The 17,539-nt window shown below is 35.7% G+C and overlaps 1 protein-coding gene across 8 annotated transcripts in view; it reads left to right on the forward strand.

Annotated features, from left to right (window-relative positions):
- The window catches only part of PCDH7 (protocadherin 7), a 410,012-nt gene that overhangs the window by 75,049 nt on the left and 317,424 nt on the right, over positions 1-17,539 (forward strand). The window contains exon 2 of one of the 8 annotated variants that reach the window (XM_037530304.2): positions 4,471-6,316. The exons of the other annotated variants lie outside the window; for them this stretch is intronic. Coding sequence (XP_037386201.1) covers positions 4,471-4,587 — 117 coding nt within the window. The 3' untranslated portion in view covers positions 4,588-6,316. Of the gene's footprint in view, positions 1-4,470; positions 6,317-17,539 lie in introns of those variants that run through there. 8 annotated transcript variants of the gene reach the window in all.

The raw sequence follows: 17,539 nt of genomic DNA on the forward strand, positions 1-17,539 counted from the left end.
GTTCTCAGCAGTAGGAGGTGAAGTCATGTGTTGCGTTGAGGGGAATGAGGATAAGAGTGTATCTGAGGAGGGTGTGGTAGGAGCAGCTGCTGTGTGGAATGGGAAGACCAGCCAAGTAGGAATGAGTAATAGAGCTGCTGAGCAGCTCTGAGAGTTCAGCTGACATCAGAAATCACAAATTTGTAGCAGTCAATCAGCGTGGTTATTCAATTTTCTCTAAGTCTTGGCAATTCAGGAGGTGTGGGACAAGGTCAAGGAGGACAGGTAGGAGAAGAATAAACAGATGGTAGGGTTGATTTGGTAATAGGATTGGCAAGGCAGCTATGAGAGAAGGTCAAAGAATGAAGAATCAATTGCACCCATGAAAGTGTGTTGAAATGGTTATCAGGGGAATAAAAATTAAGGCAAGATAGCAATCAAGCTAGGAATGGACATTTAGAAAATGGAAGGGTAAAACAATAGATATCATCAACGTCTGAAGCCTGAGAAGAGTTTTTGTGTCCTGACCAAGAGCCACATGGAGCATTAAAGAATTTCACAGTTCTGGGTATTACAGAAGAGCATATTTTTCCTTTAGAAACAATCCATTTTGTATATGTGGTTGTAGATTGCCAAGTCTGAGTGGAAGTGATTGTTAAAAAGAATGTTGACAAGTGACTGGCAAAAGAATTTTGAAGCTAAATAAATGAATGAGTCATCTAAGTCATCTAGAATAGTGTCAAGTGAAAGAAGGAGAAAACAACAACAAAGGATGAATGCCAAATTATTCAAGTGGATTGATGAAGTCCTTATAGATGACAAGATTTAAAAAAAAAAACATTGGTTAGGTTCATTGTTTGGGCTTTGTAGAAATAAGGATTTTTGAATTAAAATAGTAGAACAATGTCCCCGAATTGGAAAGGGAAGTGCAAGACAATGTCCCTCTTCTTTGCCCTGAGATAGGGAAATTACTCTTACCAGTGATCACTCAGGCAGTGCAACCTATATAAATAAAACAAAATCAATTGCAAGCAATTCCCATGCTCAGGTCCTTAATTTGCCTTCAAAACCTAAAATATGTTCTAGGGGATAAATTTCTTCCTCTCAATTAGGCCATGCAAATTTACATTTAAATGTGATAATGCAACTATCTTAAACACAAAATAGTTAACCACAAAACAAGGTCTTTGACTTGCTGCTCCCTCAGTTATAATCCCATGTTTTAGATCTTCTTCATCAAAACATGGCAAAGATTTGTGCATAAGGTTATTCTCCACTTACATGTAACATGTATCTTTGGAGCTTTAGTCTTTTTCACTCCTCTGATAAGACTCTTGTCAAGCTCACCTGAACACATTTTTTTTGAGTCCAATGAGTTTTGCTGGGTCCAGTTTTGTCTCTTTGCTAAAATCTTGGCATTTACATGGTTGTCCATTCTCTCTCCCTGGAATACCTTGTGTCACCATGTTCACTTGGTTTTTCTCCTCCATTGTTGATTCTATCTTCTTGGTCTTCTATGCTGCTTCTCCCAGATGTCTAAATCATGGGGTGCTGCAGGAATGTGTGTTTAGGTCATCATCCCAGACTTCCATCTGGACTCCACACTCAGTATAATTCTACCTACTTGGCTTTTCCTCAGTAATGGCAGCAGTAGACCATCATCAAGTGGCAGGTTCTGGTGTCAGGTTCTCCTTGGTTCTATTAGGTGACTGCCTAGGGCAAGTCTCTCTGCACTTTAGTTTTATTATCTCTAAAATTAGGATAATAACAGGGTTATTGGAAGAATTAAACCAGTAAAAATATAAATAAAATTAATGTTTAGAAATATGCTGGGCACAGAACAAGTGTTCAATACATGCTAGTTATTAATGTTATCACAAATATAACAAAGCAAAAGCAGACTATTGACTTTTCTCTCAAATACCTCCCATTTTTTTCTTTGTAAACATTTCTCATATGAATGAATAGTATTGTCATACATTTAGTTTGTTCAGGATAAAAACTCTTCAGAGACGATCTTTAGCTCTTTTTCCTTATATTCTATATTAGTCCATCATTGATTTCTATCATCTATACCTCAAAATCTGTATGAAATCTGATAACTCATCACCACTTCCTCTTCTAAACCATGATCCAAGTCATGGACATCTGCTATAACTCTCATTCTATTATGCTCCTTACAATACATTTTCCATGGAGTGATCTTTCTAAAGTGCTAATTCAAACACATCCATCCTTCAGTAACCTTTTCTGACACTGTGAATAAAATCCAGTCTTCCAAAGTGGTCTGCAAGCATGCCCTGACCGGGTACCAGCCTGCCTTTGGGACCTCAACTTCTTTCACTCTCAGTATTTATTATTCACTAAACCAAAGACAGTCTGACCTGGATTTCTGCCACTCAAACATGCCCAAAGCTTTTGCCTTTCAAAGCCATTGAACCTGTTATACTTTCTGTTCACAAAACTTTCTCCCCTCAGGTCTTCATATTGCTGCTACCTCATCATCATTTAAGTCTCACTTCAAGTGTCAAGTCCTCACAGAGTTCCCTTAACAACTTTCCATCATGTTGCTCTATATTATAGTTTATGCCATACTCATTAGAACCTGCAATCTCTGCCCCTACTTAGTAAGTTCAAATGGATGACACTTTGGAAAATACAAGGATCTATTGCATGCCTTTGTTTTACCTGATTGCTTACATTTTGGTCATCAGAGTTCTTAAATTTTATTTTGGAGTAGGCTTGGTCATTTAAGTTAAGTGATTATACACTGGTGTCTGCTGATGGACGGGGATTTGGAATGCTAGCATCCTCTTCACATTTGTAGATGATGACATGAATAATACATGCTTGGGGTCTATTAGAGAGCTACAAGTTTTGGAAATTTAAGTGAATATTCTCTATATATTTGTGGGAGTGTATCTGTGTTTGATATATGCACAGAACTGTTAAAATGGCCTGGAAGATATATTTAAGTCTAGATGTATTTCACTTGAATCATGAATTAATTATTTTATTAATGAGATTAATGCATCAGAATTTTCTAATTGTTTTATCAATAGTTCCCGAAAGTGTAAACAATGAAATACAAATAAAACCAGGGCATTCTTCTCCTTACGCTCACATTCCTTTGGAGCAAAGCAATGCGAGATATTTTTCTCATTTTTTTTCTGAAGCAGGGGAACCCAAGAATCTGTGTGTTGTACAATATATTTCCCTTAGGGTCAAAGTGTTGGCCATAAAAGTATGTTTGCGATTTACTGTATTAAGGACAATATATGCTCATATCAGATATAAATAAATAGCAATTATGAGCTTCCCACTAAAATAGAATGGATTTTTAATAATAAAATGTAAAGATAATGTTATATTTGAAGCCCCAACTCACTATCTATAATTACTTAAGGTTTGGATGTAAAACTGGGTTTTCTACATGCAGCACACAACCACAATTACTATATTTCTGGATTTTGGTACATTTTTAAATATATAACAAGCTAATATGTTCTGATTAAATATCACATGCCAGGCCTGACCCAGCACATGTGACATTATTGTTCTGTAAAAAAAATGAAAATTAGGTGATTACTGTTAAAATTCTAATTGATAGGAAGGGTTATTGGACAGGTTATCTGATTTTAATATATTATAAATCACACAGTGAGATGCTTAGAGCATGAATGTATGGATACTTTCAAACAAAAAAATGTTCTCAGCTTTCTTTTTTTTTAAAAAAAGGATTTATTTATGTATGCATATAAGAACTGGGGTGTAGGCCAGAGGTACAGGGGGTGAGAGGATTCACCAGAAAAAGTGGGGAACTAAACAGGTGGACTGACTGAAATACACTGCTGAGGAGAGAAGCAGGAGAGATAGGAGAGGTCTGCTGCGCCATATGGGGGATAGCTCCCTGGTTAGGGATCAAACTCAGGCCACAGTGAGTTTGCCCTAGGCCACCAGTGAGGACCCCCTTTCTTTTTTCTGAAGGAGCAAAACCTCACCCAGTCACAGAGCTCTCTGGGGGAGTCTACAGTGATAGGCGAGGCTCCTTTTCTTAGCTGATGTGGGAGGGAGACGTGGGCATCAGATACATCTCTGTGTTGGTGTCTGCAGAAGGGTGAGATCCAAACAAGTACAAAGGCTGTGGGATGGATAGAAGAGGTGCCAGTGCTGACTAAATGAACAATTATGTTGAAAAAGGTTTACATGTATTTATCATTGACTTTGGAGAATAATATAGTTGATAAATTCCAAATACCATAGAAAAGACTGTAAGTTGCATTCCCTATTCTAAAATATTCTAAACATTGTAAATGTAGTTTTTCTTATGGATTTGTTAAGAATAAGATGTTTGAATAACAGTTTTCTCCTTATTATCATTATCATTGTTATTATTATTAGTAGTAGTAGTGGTAGTATTAAGTAAAGCCAGGAAACTTTGAGTGCATCCTGCTGAAATCTCTCTCTCCTCTTATTTTTTTTCCCCTTCAGGATAACTTAGACACAATTCCTAAAAGAACACCATTTGGCCAATTTCCATCTGGCAGCCATCCCCTCTTATTTTCACTGAGAAGTGTGGAATCTAGTTTTAATGCTATTTCTGAATAAATTCAGCTTTCAATTCAACACCCATCCTCCCCCCTGATTTTTTGTGTAAGTAGTTACCTCTTTTTGTGGGAAAAATAAATATAACTCAGGGCTTTCACTGGCGAGAATCAGATAAAAACAAATCGTGGAAATATGGGCTCACTAATTTCTAGTAATCTTTTGTAGGCTTTAGAGTACAAATGTGCTATGTGAAAAAGTTCTGTCTGTGCAGAAGAACTGAGTATTTTACACACAGATAATTAGAAAATTGTCAAGACATATGCTGCTTTTTACAAACGTTTTTATATTTATTGTTTCACAGATGATACCAAAAATCATCATGGTGTTGAATTATGAAAAACCTCTCAACTTAGAGGTCTTCATCAGTGACTAATTGCTACTATTTGTAACCCACTTTAAAAGCAAATAAAGCACCCATCTGCTAATTCTATTAATGGCTTCAATATTAAAATGACTATTGGTCCTCAGAAAGAAAATATGCAATTATGCAATATTCATATTCATGTCACTATTGAAAAGCTTACAAACGCATCTGGAAAAACAGAGTTTATCATTCCTTTTCTCTTTCTCATTTAAGCCTATAACCTTTCAAAAAATTAAATGGATTAATGATGGAGCTACAGATATACATATACTTAATGATATAGCTACTCAACAAAATGGAGAATTAAAGCAATTATCTGAATATATGACGGCCAAAAAAAAAATAGAAACCAGCATAATTAATTATTTGGATAGCAGTTTCAACTCCTGTCCCCCTTCCCAACCCCCAAATTTCTGTGTTGCTGGTTATAGACTTGATAGGACTTAAAATACTCAGGTCTCTCTACAGAAAAGAGGGTAACAGAAGCTTTAGTTCTAATCTTGATATTTTGAAACTCTTTGACCTTGAGCAAAACTATCTGAGACTTTGTTACAGTGATGGTCAAATGTGTGAAATTTCCCTGCTAGTCTTAAATGCTGTTATGAAGAATTAAAGAAATGAATAGGTGAAAATATTTTTGAAAAAGTAAGGCCCACATAGGAGGCAGAGATAATTATCACCATGCAAGCAAGTGAAATAGGTCAACCTTTATTGCCTAAATGAAGATAAAATAGTTTATCTCTGAGGAGAAAATGATATGTAGACTTGTTTCCTTCTGAGCCTCTGCTCCTTGGAGATTGGTGAATATCCATTCGCTCACTTGGCACCTCCTTCTGCATGGGGGTTCATAGGGGTCTCCAGGGAGAAAGTATTTCTCTTGCTTGCCCTCTATCTTTGATGTCCCAGTGACCCTCTCCGAAGAGACAGATGGGTTGGTCTGGTTGACATTCTGTGTAATACACACTGTGGCCCTGACCCCAGTGCTTCAGTATCTTTTTATGATTTTGTGGGGCTAAATCACTCCTATTTGCCTTTGTACATGCCTGTACTGCACATTCTCCTTTTCTTCTGGCTACATTTTCCTGTTCTTCAATAGGCAGCTCAACTCTGTATGGTGTGATTATAGGTGACTTATATTTTTTTTCTTTTTTATACTTGATGTTTTTAGCTCTCTTTCATGACTTTTACAGTTAAAACATCATTTGAAGCTTTTATTAACAAAAACTTGAAGTACCGCACTTGCAACCTGAATCAGGGTTAAGAGCCCCTCTTACATGTTTCTCTAAATATGTGCTCACTTCTTCAAGTAATTATGCAAGTGTAATAAAATGTACTATTTGTCTTTCTCACTCAATTGAGTTCTTCTGTAACATAGTTCTTAATGTCTGCTATAATAGCAATAATAGGCATTTATCATATATGAGTAAGTAAATAGTTTATATACATAGTTCATTTTAACTTACTAAGTAGCTATAATAAGTTTTAAATATCTAATAATTCATAAGATATGGAGTTAATATAATATCCAACATACAAGTCCCTGTTTATTTTGTGATTTTATATTCAATGGAAATAAAAAGTGAAAAAATATTATTAAAAAAATAAATGAGGATACTCTTGTAAATATCATTTTCAAGACAACTTTTCATTTTCTTATTTCTTTTTTGTTCTGCATAAAGTATTTTCACCTTCACGCTTATGGCTAAACATCAAGGAAGTAGAGGCACTATGGCAAGATAAAGATACAATTCATGAAATCCAATTTAACTTTCATGATGGATGGATTAGTATTATAGGTCCTTTGTAACTATCTGTTAATTTTGTGGCAAAGCTGAAATTGGACAACTAGGTATATCTGAATGATAATTGGAAGCTTTAAACAGCCCTCTTATTTAGAAAGATGTTGTCCCTCTACTGAAAGAATATTATTCCTCCAGTGTGGCAGTCATTGGCATCTGGCATGAACTGGCAAATATAAGCACAATTTTATTTAGTGCAATTCAAAAGACATTTAGTACATATCAATTAATTCACAAAACTCTATATAAATAAACAACCATGAATTCTTGGCCTTTTCTTTGAAGAATTCATAAGTATTATGGAGGCAAAATGTAATCAATTATCTATAATATTAATTAGCGACATGCAATAAGCATTTCCTAAGGCGGGATTTTGCTGGGCATTGTTTTGGATACTAGTAAAGTTTTATGGAAACAAAGTAATGTAGAGTCTTTAACTCTGGAGAGCAAGGACAAAACTGCCTTTCCAATGGACACAATAAATAAATACTTTGACCCCACAATACTATTTATATGGGACCCCCTCACAATGTTTTATTTTCTTTTAACATCAGAAGGAAAACAAGCACCTCTTAATTTACATATTCATTTTGAAAATACTACCTGGTATTATAACATTTGAAAATCACATTTAACCAATGTAATCATTTTCCTCTCAGAAATTCACTAAGGATTAGTTGACTACTCAAAATATGAATTCTATTATATTGTATAAAAAAGTTTAGTTATAAGTCCATAAACTTTATATTCTTTCTAGAATAAACTCAAAATCCAAACTTGATTAAGTCATATTTGTATTCATACTGCTGAATTCTGTTAACACTAATTTCAAAATTTTAGTACATCAAGTGAAACTTTATTCTGGTTAGTATGTATTATTGTTTTCATTTAATTTCAGCTTTAATCAGTTTTGAAAAGACTATATTCTTTTCATTTTCTTTAAATTTTATTCTCAGTTCTATCTCTTTCTCTCCCACCTCATTCAATGAAGGCAAAACATTATTCATCTAATTCATATTGTTAGAATAACATTAAGACTACTTACATTTTTCTTGTTATTATAAAAACTGTAGTGAATAGTAGGTGAGCTGATGAATTTAATTTTTCAACTAAGTAAACATGCACATATTAAATTCTCTAACTGTCATAAATATAATCAGGCCTTTAATTAGAAAATGAAGGAAACAAGATTCTAAGCATTATGAAGATATATTGGGCTTCTGCTGGTTAATACATCTAGGTAGATGAAGTAACTCAATCAGAATACCATACTCCAGCTCTGTCCTGAATATAACTATTGCACATCTATCATATTAAGAGTGTAGAACCACTGGAATTTTCTTGGTAGGTCATGGTAGTATTTTAGAATACCAGTTCCTATGAAAACATAGTTGGATTGTTGAATACTGCAATCTATGTTTTAAACATGGAGAAAATCTAGGTTTTGAAACTTTTTTCCCATTTGTTGCATATTTATTGACAACTCTGAAACCTTAAAAGAAGCAGCAAAGGCATTAGTAGAATTCAAATTATTCATTTTGGAATATCATTCATTGGATGAGTTTGTAAAAATTCCATTAATCATTGGATCCCTCCAAATAAATTTAATTTAGTCACTCAAGAAAATAGTGACTTTGCAAAACATTATGCTAAAGGTAATATAGGATGGTACAAGGTACAATCCACTTCTTCAATAAGCTTATACTTTAGTAGGGGAAATGTAAACACAGTATGGTGTGACTAACCCTATAGTTTAGAGAAAAGGCATTGAACTCAGAATGAGAGAGCCAGGAAGGTTATTTCAAGAAAGCAACTTTCAGCTAGATCATTGATTTGCTAACTGGGTAAATTATTCAAAGTGATATACCTAGATTAATCTATATGTAATATCATGATGACATTTTTACTGTATATATTATTTTTGATATTTAGCTAAGCAAATATACCTTAATGTCAGTTTTTACAGCTTATTTTTACATATAGGAAACATTTACTTACTTATAGGTGTTATTTACAAATATGTATTAAAAATATGCACTTACAGATAGGTGATATAGGTGCAGACTAATTGATGTATGTATTATATAGGTACATTTTTCAACTGTACATTGAAGATTTTTTTCATCATGACTTTTCAAATTTTTCTGTAGTGTTAAGTTCACACCAGGTTAACAGTAAAAATACTGTCTTAAGAATTTCTCTTTATCTCTTAATTGTGTTTTCCTTTAGTTTTTAGTCCTTAATGAATTGTAAAACTATGTGAAAAACAAAATCAACTCTATTTACTCTTCCTTCTCTGAATATCATTGTTGGTGTGTATTTTTCACCTTGTCCTGGTCTGAAAATAGTATTTTTAGACTTTATTGACTTAATTTTCATCTGAGAATATCCCTTTGTATTAACAATCTCTGTTGACTGTTGTTCACCACATTTTGCACTAACTCGTAATAGTTGGTGCAAAGATATATGGAAGCAAATCACAGACGTCTTTTCTCCTTGGTATTGTCATGGCTTAAAATATGACTATAAAATTTACATACTCCCGGGTCCTCCCCGGTGGCGCAGCGGTTGAGCACTGGGTTGCAAAGCTGCCTGCAGCTGGTTCGATCCCCGGCTGCTCCCCGGCCACCGGAGGAGGGTCCCACATGGCACGCAGACCTCTCCTGCCGTGCCCGCTGCTCCCCTCAGCAGTGTATTTCGGTCCTTCTGCCTGCTCTGCTCCCTGCTCTGGCTCTGGTGAATTCTCTCACCCTCCCGCACTTCTGACTGCACCCAGTGCTTGTATAAATTAAATAAACAAACAAACAAATAAATAAATCTTTAAAAAAATTACATAATTAACTAAGCCTATTTTTAAAGTTTTGGAAAAAGTTACTAGTGTATATTATTCAGCAATCAAAAAAGATAAACTCATGCCATTTGCAGCAATGTGGATGGAGCTAGAAGGAATAATGCTCAGTGAAATAAGCCAGAAGGAAAAAGAAAAATATTGGATGGTTTCACTTATAACAGGGATATAGGGGAACCAAGTAAGACATCAGTATAAAAAAATAATAATAACAATACAAAAAAGAACAAAGCAAAAACAGACAATTATAAACCAGAGACATCCTGCAGGGGAGGAGGAGGGAGAGGGATCAGAGGAAGGGAGGGCGGAGCACAGGGGACTGTGGTGATGGTGCACAGGATCCTTGGGGAAGGAAACTTTGGGGACTCAATTTTAAAAATGATAAATGTTAAAATAAAAAAATGAAAAGAAGGTGTTAGTGTCACATATTTAATTCTAATTGCAAAGGTATAAGGGTGAATGAGTCCATTTTTTTCCATAATTTCAATTAAAGCAAATATGTTAATTGAGACTGAATTGAGCATTTGCTTCCCTAAGTATGTTTAACATGACAGGAACGTGAAAAATAGTGCAAGACTCTAGTCCTTCATTAAGTGGACTTAGAGAATAAAACTTTGGAATAGACCAACAAAGCACAAAACAAGTAGCACTATATTAATACAAGATTATTAAAGCTAAATTTTAAGTTATATGTTAAAACTATAAAGATATACATTCATTTCATTTGTCTGCAAAGATAATATATATATTGTATGTTATATGTGTAGACATGTGTACATAAAATATATTGAAAACAACCAAAAGGAAAAATATTTTGTACGTCCCTACAGGCAGAACTTTGTAAAAAAATTAAAAATATTCTAAGTATAATCATTCAGTAAGTGACAGAATAAGTCTCTAAATTACATGGAACACATTTCTAATAAGAGCCCTGATAAATTAATATGCAGAGTTTTGTAGATTAATCAGGTTATGTTTATCCTCATAAAATACCTTTTTGTCTTTATAGTAAATTCAGAACCATACAGCTAAATTTTCCCATTGAACTACAGTGTATTTTAAAATATATTTACACATTTAAAGAAATTCAAATGATGGCAGATCTCTCTTGAGTTTTTGTATAATGCTGCTAGTGGCATATTTTGCTTTAAGATATATTTTCAGTTCTAAAATCCCCGAAGTACTTCACTCCTGTAGTGATTGACTTTGAGAGAGATGTTAAAAGTGGAATTTGAATTTAAAAGTTATGATTTGAAACACATTTTCTTGTGTCAACTTTTGACACTGACCTTTTAAAAAATGTAAGCAGGGATTTTTCTCTTTAAGTATGTTGCTTCTTTTAAATTAAAACTATAATGTAGTTCTTTACAAAGTAAGGTAAAATTTTGAAGTGAGATTATTTTACTTCTCTTAGATTTGGGGAGTGGAAACTGCATATTTTTATTTTTCATGAGAATTCAGAATTATTTTTTGAAACATTTTTCTATTTCTTCATTTTGGGAAGGTGGGAGGTAATGGAGCATTTGTTTTCCAGTGATTGTATATTATAAAAAATGTATTTCTGTCTTTCAAGATACATTTTTATTGAATGAATGTGAATCAGGGTTTCATTATAAATCAAAGATACAGAAGATACTGAATGGTGAGAAACTGAGCAGAAGACATGAAGGGAAGGTCACAGTTTTGAAGTTTCTTCTAGTCATTTTATTATTAAATAATTTTTGCTTCCATTCAAATTCAGAAGAACCTCACCAGTAGACTTTAATTCGTGTCTTACACTATTCCTGTAATACTTTGCCAGAAATTTAGCAAAAAAACCACTAGAGTAGAAATTGGTCATGTCAAGACAAGCTGGTGACAGCAGAGAACATTTTGAGATTTTTACATGATTTGGCCATGCAATCCCTATTTTGAGGAATTTAAAGAAAAAAAATTCTCAATTAAGACAGTGGCTGTTGTAAGGGGGAAAAAGAGGGATCTAGAATTAGTCACTGGGATCTGAATCGATGTCTGTATTTATTTGCTCTGGGACATGGAGTAGTTCCTCTAATATTCCGAAGCCTTAGCTTTTCCATCTTCATCTGTCTTCGAGATGTTGGGCGGGCTCAATGAAATAAGGTTTTTGAGGGCCTCCCCTGTTGGTGCAGCGGTTGAGCGCTGGGCTGTGAAGCTGCCCGCAGCCTCTGCAGCGCCGGTTCGATCCCCGGCCGCTGGGCGAGGGTCCCTCATGGTGCTCAGACCTCTCCTGCCGCCTGCTGCTCCCCTCAGCAGTGTACTTCGGTCCTTCTGCCTGCTCTGCTCCCCACTCTGGCTCTGGTGAATTCTCTCGCCCTCCCGCGCTTCTGACTGTACCCAATACCTGTATAAATAAATAAATCTATCTTAAAAAAAAAAAAAGATGTCATTAAGAAAAGAAATATGGTTTTTGAGACCTTTTCTCATGGTTCATACATTTTTAAAGATTCTTTCTCCATGTTTCAGTATACTGAGTTGTATTATTTAACATCCTGAAATTTAGTTTTTAGTCTATTGCTTAATTATTAGTGGGTTAACTAAGATAAAAGTAACTGCATTAAATATCAATCCTTTGGACACTTTCCTTTTTTCCCGCACTTATCATTTCTATAAATTTCACTAAATAGAAAAAATATATCTAAGAATAACATAAACAAATGAAGGATAGGGACTTATGTAATTTGTTAAAGATCATGCATTTTTCACCTTCATTGACTTCCATTTTGATATGATGAAACTGCTTTTGATATGACAATTGATCACGGATTACACTTTTCAGGTTATGGTGGAATTTTGTAATAAGGACATTTGTTGTTTTGTGTTGTTTTGTTTTTGTTAAGGGGCAAGTGTGCTAATGGGTTGCTATTTTTTCTGCTATTTCTTCTGCCTGGAAAAAAGTGTCTAATGACACTTGATAAGCCTTTCTACTTCTAATCCTCACTCCCACAGCAGTCTGTTTTAAAGTTTTAGCCAAAATAATTCTTGTCACATATAATTCAAATTATTCCACAGACTAGAAGACCCCAGTGACTTCACAACTCACTTCAAGTTCAAGTTAAAGCTTTAAGGCCCTGCCTGGTCAGATTTCCTCACCTCTCTAAAGATACCTCTAATTCTTTCTCTCAGTCACTCAGTTTCAGCCATTTCCCGCTCAGAATCTTTCCACCTGCTCTGTTTTCTGAACTGTTTGCTTTTTTTTTTTACCAAATTCCCAGACAATTCAACCTCTTCCTTCTTCCTGGGGCCCTGAGCAGTGAGGACTTCCAGAGTACCCAATTTTAAATATTTCCTTCCTTCAGGTTCCCAAATTCCCACTCTTGTTCTTCTTCCCCAGTCTGTTTCCGATAATGTATTTATACATGTATGTAGGGATATGTGGATATAGTGTTGGTGTATGTATTTGTAGGTATAATATAACCACCTTATTAGGCATATTTCTCTCTTGTCCGTTAGATTGCAAGTTCCAGGAGACTAGAAATGCTAGTGTTTTTTTCTTCTATTACCTGTGCTGTATCCATTATATATATCACAATATCTGGTTGAATTGAATAGGGAAATTAATGACTTTTAATGTCAATTAACATTTCTGAGTCTGCATTTCTCTGTTTTTTCATATCAGTGCAAAGGGAATTTTTAGGAGCCACAAAGTGAGCCATTTAGCCCCATAATTTGGAACTGTGGTTAACGCTTAAACACCAGATTATTAATTTGGATCTGCAGTTAACGCCTAAACACCAGATTATTCTTTCTGTAAAGAAAGAGCAGGTTTTTGTCCCTTGAAAAGAATAAAATAATTCCAAGTATAGTAGTTAATTCCATTTGGATGTAACTAGATAACCATAGTAATCCTCAGATATGCCACATAGCACTGGAAAATTGGGCCTCCCTGGTGATGCAGGTGTTAAAGTCAGCACTATCAAGCTATCATCAGCCACTGTAGCATGAGTTCGATCCTGGCCAGGGAGCTGACCCACATGGCACAGCAGACCTCTCCTGTCTCGCCCACTGCTTCCCTCAGCAGTGTAATTCAGTCCATCTGCCTGTTCTGTTCCCCACTCTGTCTCTGGTGAACCCTCTCACCCCCTGCACTGCTGGCCTGCATTCAAGCTCTTGTATGCATAAACAAAAATGATTCTTGGGAAAAAAAAATGAACTGGAAAATAGGACTTCTTAAAAGTCTCATGCTCTACACACTGAGCTAGCTGGACAACATAAAATCAAGGTTTCTTTACTGATAAAGTCTCAAGGGGCCATCTGTCTTGTGCCTCTATTTCAAATATGCCCACTCTGCCTGGGAGAGTTTGACTTAGAATCTAGAACACCAGGTTCCCAAGGCAATGGTCTTTCCAATAACATAGCTTACATGATCCCAGAAAATGAACCTGAAGAAATAACATGACTAACAAATAAACATGACAAAACCTGGAAACCAAAGGATTAGTGACAGGAAAGGCTGTAAAATAAAGTCCAACAGTGAGATTTATAATCTCTTCCTTTGCCTTACACCCACAGTCCTAAACTTAATGTTATTGATTTTCACCGTGTTTATTCCTACTGCTAACCATTTTGGGTTTCCATCTCCTGACTAAAAAAGGAAGGACGCTTTTCAGACTCTATCATTCCTACTATTACAGAAGGAGACAGAGATGACTGAACTGTGGCCCACAAAACACTGATGAATGGCTTTTTCTTAAGGTACCGGGTTCCTGTTCTCTCTGAGAGCAGAGAAGCCAGGCCTCATAATAGACGAGGTCTTTTAGAATTTTTCTATCATGTGTACCAAGAACTTCAATAAAAACTGTTTTCTAGGGAGAAAAATCAGTATCTAGAGAATAAAAAGTTGTGGTGGGGAACCTGTGCTTGTCTGTGCTGCTGTTTTGAAAATAGGGATTTTCCTGGTTTGGCAGAGCAATGCTATTTTATCTAGAGACTTTGATATGCTCTGATTTAAATGTATTACATGAAGATTCTATTTAACTAAATATATATATATATATATATATATATTCATTCTCTTGGGATCTGATAATGTTTGGGTGGATTGTGTGATTAATTAAGTGCAGATGGCTTTGTGCTTGTACAAGAATTTTACATTGTTAGGGGCAAATTGAATAGATAATGTAAAAATAGACTCTGTTGCCGTTTTGCTAAGGATGAGTTAAATGATTCATCTTCAGATTGTCTATCTCTGCTGTTAATTTGATGGGGGTGTTATGTTATGATAGTTCCTTAAATAATTAAGTTAAAGTTGGTTATGAAATCATTTGTTTGGTGAATTTTGTGCAGATAATCTTCAAAATATAGAACTTTTCTCTAGCAATCTTAGATGAAGTAGATGTGAAACATATCCTGTCTTTTAAAGGTACTCCAAATATATTAACAGTATCTTAAATTCTCATAAGGCCAACAACCAGAACAAAAAGAGATAGGACTAGTGTTAACACTTAAAATATACTTTGGGACTTTTTTAATTAATGATTTTAGGTGGCTTGATGATAGAAAACATTTTTGCTATAAAAACAATAACAAATAGGGCCTCCCCGGTGGCGCAGCGGTTGAGCACTGGGTTGCGAAGCTGCCCGCGGCCTCTGAGGCGCCGGTTCGATCCCTGGCTGCTCCCCTTCCACCGGAGGAGGGTCCCACATGGCGCGCAGACCTCTCCTGCCGCCCGCTGCTCCCCTCAGCAGTGTACTTCGGTCCTTCTGCCTGCTCTGCTCCCCGCTGTGGCTCTGGTGAATTCTCTCACCCTCCTGCGCTTCTGACTGTACCCAGTGCATGTATAAACAAAACAAACAGACAAACAAATAAATAAATAAATAACATGCCTCTATATAAAAAAAAAAAAAAAAAAAACAATAACAAATAAAACAGCACAGAGAACACACAAAAAAGAAAATAGTATCAACACTTTCAAAACATGCCCAAGGTTGCAAAGAAATAAGAAATAATAAAATTTCTTGTTCAGAGAATATCACCATGTGTAAAAATTTCCAGAAGGAATGTGGGTCCCTACTTTATCTCTGTTTTCACACTTTTGATTTAGACTTTTTACAAAATGAAAATAATTCCTTTTGTACTCTTTAGGAATATGTAAAAGTGACATATTAATCCAAATTAATTTTGTTACTTGTTTGAGTTTGACCCTTGAGGAAGTAGTCTGTTCTACAATGATGAGAGTAATTGACCAACACTTCCCTGAGAAGAGCCATATGGACAACAACATGTTAAAGGGGATAAATCATATTCACATGCATTGAAAAATAGCAATATAGTATTCTGATGAGGAATTGAGCCTATTATTGTGACAAAAATGTATTGCCAATAGACAACAGTTTCTTTCTTAAGAATAAAGAAGATCTGGGGCCTACCTGGTGGCTCGGGGGGTTGGGACGCAGCCTATGAGGCTATCTGCAGCCACTGCAGCACGAGTTCGATCCCGGCCAGGGAGATACCCACATGGCACAGCAGACCTCTCCTGGCTCCCCTGTTGCTCCCCTCAGCATTGTACTTCAGTCAGTCTGCCTGTTCTGTTCCCCACTCTGTCTCTGGTGAATCGTCTCACCCCCACACCTCTGGCCTATACCCCAGCTCTTGTATGCATAAATAAATAAATCTTAAAAAAAAAGAATAAAGAAGTTCTGAGAATGTATAGATCACATTGAGATAGAGGGAGTTAGAGGGAGTAGCACATTTTAATATGAATGTGAGCATTTTGTTTTAAATGTCAAATTTTGATTATTTGGCACATTTGTTAAAACACAATAGACACAGGGATTTACTGGTGATGACACAAGAGGAAAATGCAATATTTATAAAAAGGAACTACAGTGAAGAAAACTGGGGAGGTTGTTATTGGATTTCACTGGTTATTTTAATCATATGTTCTCACCACCATTTTCCATACAGCTGAATATTTTTCTATACCTTGTTTCAAAAAATTGGGACCATGGCCTCACTTTTGATAATGTGTCATCATCATCACAACATAACATTTCTCAAGCAGTTATCACAGGCAGGCATTTATGCTAAGGGCATATGAATTATCACAATGCATAGTGAAATAGCTATTGTTATAAGACCTATTGTATAGATAAGGGGACTGGGGCTTAGAGAGTTTGAGTAATGTGCCCTGTGGCCTTGTAGCTCATAAATGCCAACACTGGATTCAAACTCAGGTCTGTTGAATTCTAAAGATCAACTACTAATCTGTCTATGTCCCCTCTGCAGATACTAGGAAATCACCAGAAAATATTTTCTCAGCATTATCAGCCAAACACTGATTCAAAATAAGATTTTCACCCATTTCCGTGTATTCCTGACTTCTAAAGACACTGATGTCAGGCAGAGGAAAGAGATCAGTCCAGGTTCAATTCCAAAGAGGATGTGTATTTCCACTGTTGACTCAGGTGTTTGGTGTGTCTCTTGTTTGGCACAACATTCAGAAAATGCAATTGAAGTTACACTGGTTGGGAGATAAAGTGAGGGACAATGGCTTCCTCAAGGTCTAATTCAGATGCAGGACCTGGATAAATAAAGATTTATCAAGATTTCCCCCTGCTTAAGTTGGCCTGAATTAGCTAGAAGGACACATTCCTCTGGTTGCAAATGCACTTGTCTTCTGAAGTTTAAACAGTGATACCCTTGCTCCGTCATAGATTTCCTTCAATCCTTGACAAATAGCCCTGTGTCTTCAGCTGTCCAGAATTTCCCATGCTCTGATATTGTATGCATGACAGGTGAACAGGCAGAACTTGAAACATTTTATTTAAACCCAGCCCCATCCTTCTGCGTATGATTTTATTGTGTCTAGGAATATTCAGTTCAAATGGCTTCTGCATACTGATGTAACCAGAATAGAAACAGTGGGAAGGATAAAATGTGTATCCCAGAGGCACTATTCAGAACCTTCTGAGCTATGTTCCTCGA

This window comes from Talpa occidentalis, unplaced genomic scaffold (genome assembly GCF_014898055.3).
Source record: "Talpa occidentalis isolate TD23 unplaced genomic scaffold, MPIMG_talOcc4v2.1 talOcc4.6, whole genome shotgun sequence".
In the NCBI taxonomy this organism is placed as follows: Eukaryota; Metazoa; Chordata; class Mammalia; order Eulipotyphla; family Talpidae; genus Talpa; species Talpa occidentalis.